The sequence below is a fragment of the Scylla paramamosain genome, chromosome 7, assembly GCF_035594125.1.
Source record: "Scylla paramamosain isolate STU-SP2022 chromosome 7, ASM3559412v1, whole genome shotgun sequence".
In the NCBI taxonomy this organism is placed as follows: domain Eukaryota; kingdom Metazoa; phylum Arthropoda; class Malacostraca; order Decapoda; family Portunidae; genus Scylla; species Scylla paramamosain.
In genome coordinates, this window is record NC_087157.1 from 9,212,501 (window position 1) to 9,220,000 (window position 7,500).

Genomic DNA, 7,500 nt, shown 5'->3' on the forward strand with positions numbered 1-7,500 from the left:
GTTGTATGGGTGAATGAGGGAATGACTGGTTGTATGGGTGAATGAGGGAATGACTGGTTGTATGGATGAGTGAGGTGAGTGTCCGACTAACTGGCTGATTGAGAGGCCGAATGACTGCCTGAATAAATAATCAAGTAACTGACTCATTTACTAATTGAATAACTGACTGAACTAATGAATGACTGAATGAATAACTGATCGACTGATTGACTGACTGATGGACTGATTGACTGGTTGGCTGGCTGATTGGCTGACTGATTAACTGACCGACTGAATGATTAATTGCATAACTTATTCATGTATTAACTGACCGATCGACTGACTAATTGACTGGCTGACAGACTGAAAGATTAACTAAATAACTGACTCACCAACTGATTAACTGGCTGACCGACTGATTACCTGACTGACTAAGAGAATAACCTAACTGATTGACTGACTATAATATTGATATGGTGATGCGTATAGAGCGTATGTGAGTGACCAGACAATGGAGTGTGATGCATAGCGTGTCATGAATGAGGGAAGATTGACGTGTGAGTGATGTGTGGCGAGGGAGGAGTGGTGACGAGAGGATGAGTGAGGCGTGAATGATGGAGAGAGTACGTAGTGATGACTTTGGGCGTAGATAAGTGTTTGGGAAGCTGGTGTAAGTGTGCAGGGGAGGTGGTGGCGGTGTGGTGTGGGAGGTGGTGGCTGTGGGGGAGCGGGAGGTAGTGGTTGTAGGGGTGTGGGAGGTGGTGGTTGTGGGGGTGTGTGGAGGGAGGCGTGGGTGGTGAAGGGAGTGAAGGTAAGGTAAGGTAAGGTGACAAGACCACCCAGACAGCCTTACTTAAAGATGGTGGTGGTGGTGGTGGTCGTGGTGGTGAAGATGAAGGGAGTAGTGGTGGTGGTGGTGGTGGTGGTGGTGGTGGTGTGTGCGTCATAGATATCAATGATACACTGATAACACGAAATATGAACGGGACAGACAATGTTTCCTGATGTTAAACTCAGCATCCTTATTGGTGTTACTAATCTTCATAGCAGCATTTAGATGGTAAGGTTTGATTTTACTAATAACCTATAACATCAAGCTGAGCGTCTATAATCTAAACCCGTGGGTCAAAATAACTGGATATACTGCACTCACATCACACGGTCCCGCAGGTTCAAATACTGGTGTCTTTCAAGGGTCACGTTTGTCTTGCTTATATTAAGAATAAAATCTATGCAGGTTCTCATATTTTTTTTTTTTTTAAGGTGTTTGAATATTGATATTGTTGAGAAGTATGAATTTATATTATTTTAAGAATCAAGTTTTTTGGTTCTGATATCTGCAGCATGCTTGTGGAAGTGTAAAATATTGGCATTGTCTTCTGGGACATTTAAATACGTAGTGACATTTTCTTTGTGTTTAGATACAGACATTTCTTTTTTTGTTCATGAGGGACCACGTTTGGGTTGCTGCACGATGTACTGTGTTTTTGTAGCCTGAGATATCGACTTTTATCTTACAAGTTTAAATGCTGACATTTTTCAGACAAGACTTATCTGAGCGACTCAAAACAAACACCCAAGACAACACAGTAAGAACCACACGAGGTGACAGACGCTTACAGCATTTGAACTTTTGTAGCACTTTTACAGGCAAATGACACAAGCTCAACCACCTTTTTGTATAAAGCAAAAAAAAGCTATTACCTTTCTCTTATATCGTGGCAGGTTTCAATACTTTGTAACACACACAGACACAGAAACACACAGACAGCCTTGAAGCGCACATATACACAAACATGCACACACACACACACACACACACACACACACACACACCCATGGCCTCCTTATCCTTTACTTTATAGCGACAGAGGGAGGAAGAGATAACCCGCACGTTAGCAATAAATACACAAAGCTCTCGTCTGCTGGAGATACTGATGACACTTAAGCATCCCGGCCCAGGTATAATAAAATAGGCTGCTTTAATTGTCTTCAGGATACTTTATGGCCCCACCCTTCACCTGGACCAGCTCTGCCTCGCCAGTGACCGACAGAGGGAGAAAGAGAGAGGGAGAGAGAGATATTCTGGTGATTGTGTTGGTGGTGATGGTGGTGGTGGTGGCGGAGATTCCAAAGATTAGACAAACGACCATTCTTAATCGTCCCAAGAATCCAAACCTGTTGCCACACACCCGGAGAAAAAAAGTAAATAAGAAGAAGAAAAAAAACAGGACAAATAATAGAATAAATTAAAAAGTACTTGAGGAGTTTGTAAATGGCATAACAGAAGAGACAACGAGCAAAATGTCGAGATAAGAAAAGATCATTGGAAGGCAATAAGATAATTCATTGGAAACTGCAGAGAGAGAGAGAGAGAGAGAGAGAGAGGAGAGAGAGAGAGAGAGAGAGAGAGAGAGAGAGAGAGAGAGAGAGAGAGTCCTAACCTTGCATTATTCACTACATTTTCCAGCGAGATGGAGGAATGCGAACAGGCTGGCGGCAGGAGGGAGTGTGGCTGTGCCCAAACTTGCTCCTTCATCGACAGATGCTATCAAGAGGAAGAGGAGGAGGAGGAGGAGGAGGAGGATGAGGAGGAGGAGGAGGAGGAGGAGGAGGAGGAGGAGGAGGAGGAGGAGAAGCAGGAGGAGGAGGAGACGAAGGTAGTGTTGGTGATGGTGATGTGACATTATTCTTAACAAACTCGTGAGATTATTATTATCATTATTATTATTATTATTATTATTATCATTATTATTATTATTATTATTATTATTATTATTATTATAGCTGGAAACACACACACACACACACACACACACACACACACACACACACACACACACACACACACACACAAACACACACACACACACACACACACACACACACACACACACACACACACACACACACACACATATAAAAAAAAACAGGAAAAGAGGAAAGGGAGAAAAACAAAAAAAGAAAGCAGGAATTAAACCAGATAATAAAGAAAGAGAAGTATTTCAAGGCAATGAAAAATGTCACTTAAAACATTGTAATATAATGATCCAGTGAAATAACAGATCATTTTTTTTATTATATATTTTCATTGTTATTATCATTACTACTGTTACTTTCCCTTCCCTCTCTCTCTCTCTCTCTCTCTCTCTCTCTCTCTCTCTCTCTCTCTCTCTCTCTCTCTCTCTCTCTCTCTCTCTCTCTCTCTCTCTCTCTTTCTCTCATTAATCCTCAGGTGTGTAGCCAGCGTTCCATCAACAGGTGTGCCCGCGTCTACCTGAGAGGAGCCGCTGAAGACACCTGTAATTACCGAGTACATATACCTCATTCCTCTTTACCGTTTATTCCTCAGCCTCCCGACAGCTTTCCTTATTCCCATCCACCGCCCTTTCTTCAGTTTCTCAGCATCCTCCCTCATCCCCCCCCAACTATCACTTGTTCCTTTCCTTTTCCTCTCCATGCAGGCTTCCTTATTTCCATCAACCATCCTTTTGTTAATTTCTCAGCAGCCTTCCTTATTCTCGTTACTAGCTCTTCCTCATCCTCTCATCGCCCTACCTTATTTTCCTTACTATCCCTTTCCTCGACCTCTCTCTATCTTCCCCTGTTCCTCTTCACCATACTTTCGTTAACCTCTCTCTAGTTTCCCTCATTATCTCAGTCTCTTCTTTAACCTCTTCCTAACTTCCCTTATTTTTCTTAACCTTCCCTTCCTTTACCTCCCTTATTCCCTTCACTATCCCTTTCTTACCTTCCTTTATTCCTCGTTTACCCTTCCTTCCTCAGCCTCCTCCCAACCTCCCTTATCTCTTCCTCACTATCACTTTCTTATCTTCCCTTATTACTCCTTCACCCTTTCTTCCTCAGTCTCCTCCCATACTCTCTCCCTTATCCCCCTAACCATCCTTTCCTCAGTCTCCACCCAACTCCCTTATCCCTTCCGTGGTCTCCTCCCTGCCTTCCCTGTGCCCCAGTTATCACCCCTGCGCATCCCCTCCGGTACTCCTCCCTTCCACGTACTGCTGTAACTCCACCCTCACCTGCTTGGATTCCGAGGAAAAACGAATTAAAATCGGGAGAGGAAAAATATAATTACGTAGAGTCATTAATGGCGGCACCTGTGTCCCCCTAGACAGTAAGAAGTAATAGGTAGACAGACTGGTGGTTGGTTGATTGGTTGGTTGGTTGGTTAGTAGAGGCCGCGACCCTCCGCCTCCCGGGGCCGCGAAGGAGGCAAGAATCGATATTACAGATATTTTACCTGTCACCGCCGATGCCAAGTACTAAATCTACCTGTGAGAGTAATAACACTCATTGATTAGATTATCGACGATACAGGGACGAGGGACAGAGGCGGGGATGGGGTTGCAGGGACGAGGTACAGAGGCGTGGAGGCTGCAGGAGCGAGGGATAGAGGCGTGGGGGCTGCAGGAACAGAGGGGGGAGGGCTGCAGGGACGAGGGACAGAGGCGTGGGGGCTGTAGGGGCAAGAGAAAGAGGCTGCAGGGACGAGGGAAAAGGCGTGGGGGCTGTAGGGACGAGAAACAGAGGCGTGGGGGCTGCAGGGACGAGGGACAGAGGCGTGGGGGCTGCAGGGACGAGGGACAGAGGAGTAGGGACTGCAGGGGCGAGGGACAGAGGCGTGTTGGAGAGGCGGGCTGCTGGGCGAGGAGTGGCGGGGTGGTGGAGGGGCGGAGGCCTTCGTGGTGGCCCGGGGCGGTGGTCGAGTCAGGTAATCAGGCCGGGTACCTCCTGACGCGGCAGTCATTAGCACAGTGGAAAATGTAGATGCGAGTAGCCAGCCCTCCGCCTCACCTTCCCTCACCATCATCTTCACCATCATCACCCTCCTCCTCCTCCTCCTCCTCCTCCTCTTCCTCCTCTTCCTACTACTCTTCCTTTGCCTCCTTTATCTTCTCATCTCTCCTCCTCCTCCTCCTGCGCCTTCTGCTGTACCATCCCATCTCTTCACCCTGTAGTTAGTCAGAATTAGTTCCCAAACAGCCATGCGAGGAACGCCACGGCTGGTGCTGTTTAGTTATCCTGTGTTTTCTTCCTCCTTCTCCTTTATCTTCTCTTCCTCCTCCTTTTCCTCCTCCAGTCTTTTCTCTCTCCCTTTCAAGAGAGAGAGAGAGAGAGAGAGAGAGAGAGAGAGAGAGAGAGAGAGAGAGAGAGAGAGAGAGAGAGAGAGAGAGAGAGAGTGAGAGAGACCCTAATGAGGTCCTGTAGATATAAAGCCAAATAGAAGGAGGCCAAATAATAGAGTGACACAGAGTGGACAGTGGTGAGGCGTCTGGGAGGAAGTGAAAGCAGATGCGTGATGGCGGTGGTGGTGAGGGAAAGCAGAGGCAAGACAGAGGAAAGTGAAAGGACAGAGGTTATATATAGGACGCGGTGGAAGAGATACTGACTGAAGAAGGACGTGGGAAAGGAAGGAGAGAAGGAGAGGGGGAAAACTGACACAGGGATCATTATCAAAAGAATGCATGAGAGAAAGAATGTGATAAGAAAAGAAAGGAGAGAAGGGGAGAGGGAAGGAACATAAAAAAAAAAATGAGGCGAAAACAAAAGAAGAGGAGAGGAGGAGTAAAAAAAAAAAGAATACACGAAAGGATCAATATCAAAAGAATGCATGAGGGAAAGAATATGATAAGAAAAGAAGAGAAAAGAAGAGAGGGAGAGAGGAATTATTGACAAAGAAAATAGAAAGGGAAGAAAAGTAGATGAAAAAAAAACAAAAAACAAAGAGGAGAGGAGTAAAGAAAATATAACACAAGATCAATATCAAAAGAGTGCATGGGGGAAAGAATATGATAAAAAGAACAAGGGGGAGAGGGAAAGAAAATAAAATGGAAAGACAATTAAAAAAAAAAAAAAAAGGAAAGTAGAGGATGTATACCCCCCCACACAAACACACACACACACACACACATACACAAGAAAATCATTAGAAACACGTTCATATCGCCTCTTAGCCATTTCAACATCTCTTCCCCCTTCGGTATAATGATCACCCGAGGGCAAAGGTGTCCATAGGGCCTCGTCTCCGCCTTTAGGGGACGAGGAGGGGAGGGGACGAGGGGAGGGGGGAGGAGAGGAGAGGAGGTAATGTTACAAGGTGATGGGGTGATGGAGCTGCCGAGACAAGCATCCCAAACCTTCCACGCAGGTGTACAAGTGATAATAAGATGAGTTACCTGCCACCTCTCTCTCTCTCTCTCTCTCTCTCTCTCTCTCTCTCTCTCTCTCTCTCCTCTCTCTCTCCTCTCTCCTCTCTCTCTCTCTCTCTCTCTCTCTCTGCAATTTGTGTCACTTTTACTACATCTCACTAAATTTTTGTCTATCTTATTTAGTTTTGGTTTTCCTTTTGGTTCTGAGGAAGCCGACGCATGAATGTTAACGACTGTAATGAAGATAGGACCAGGCTCTTCACCTCCTGCCTCCCATTCTCTAATTCCTTGCCTCTCTTCTTGTAACTACATCCTTCTCTTCAAACTACCTGCCTCCCTTCACCTAACAACGCTTCCTCTTCTAACTTTGCCTCTCTTTCTCTAACTCCCTCCTCCTGACTCGCTCCCTCCTTTTCTCTTACAGTTTCCTGCTTCTAAATCAACTTTCGCGCAGTCTTAATACCAGGCAGATTCTTGCTGACATTCTTCATATGCTGATGCAAAAAGTTAAGAGGCTCAAAAACATTATTCTCCACCTAATTTTCGCATAATAATCTAACTTAATCATAATCTTCGCCTTAATAGCAGTAAAAGACAAAACGTGATGAGTTTTATAACAATCTATATTAATTCTGCTATGCTGTTCAGCGATGTGAGGCAGATTACTGATAGTCAAGATATTTTTTCCTTTCTCACACAATCTACAAGGAGGAATTATCCATGCAAGTTTTATCATAATCAATATTAACTTTATTCGGCTTTTCAAACCCCGTGGACAACGTTATCAAGCATCTACACAACATTATCAAGCATCTACACAATCCTCTTCCTTCCCTCCTGTAATGAACGAGGTATGTGGGCAAGATTATCTAGCAATTCTCTTCTTCTCTTTCTCTTCCACTCATAATAATCAGCAAGGCACGAGCATCCCTGTGAGTTTCTGAATAAGTGCTACAAGTCTTTCTTTTTTTTCTTTTTTTTTTTATCAAGGAGTGAAGTTAATAACATGTGTGCTTCTACCTAGAGATCACACCACCACTACCACCACCACCACCACCACCACAAAAATCAGAATACCGCAGGGTACCCACAAGTTTCGAGTAGTAGTAGTAGTAGTAGTAGTAGTAGTAATTTTTGTAGTTCTTTTAGTAATTCTTCTTCGTCCTCCTCCTCTACCTCCTCCTCCTCCTCCTCCTCCTCCTTACAAAAATATGAGAGAAAGAGAGATAGAAACAAAAAAAAAATAAATAAATAAAAAAATAAAAAAACGCGGACTGGTAACAAAGACACGTAAACCGCGCGAGGTAAACACAGGGTCGCCCTTGGAGCGTCTCAGGGCAACAGGGACACC

At 44.7% G+C, this 7,500-nt stretch overlaps 2 protein-coding genes across 3 annotated transcripts in view; both read right to left on the reverse strand.

Moving 5' to 3' along the window:
- The window catches only part of LOC135102011 (glutamate [NMDA] receptor subunit 1-like), an 87,389-nt gene that overhangs the window by 70,353 nt on the left and 9,536 nt on the right, over positions 1–7,500 (reverse strand). The gene's annotated exons all lie outside the window — the stretch shown is intronic.
- Positions 1–7,500, reverse strand: part of LOC135102475 (uncharacterized) — a 16,577-nt gene that overhangs the window by 6,979 nt on the left and 2,098 nt on the right. The window contains exons 2-3 of the mRNA XM_064007791.1: positions 4,362–4,598; positions 607–696 (exon numbers count right to left, since the gene is read on the reverse strand). Coding sequence (XP_063863861.1) covers positions 607–696; positions 4,362–4,598 — 327 coding nt within the window. The remainder of the gene's footprint in view (positions 1–606; positions 697–4,361; positions 4,599–7,500) is intronic.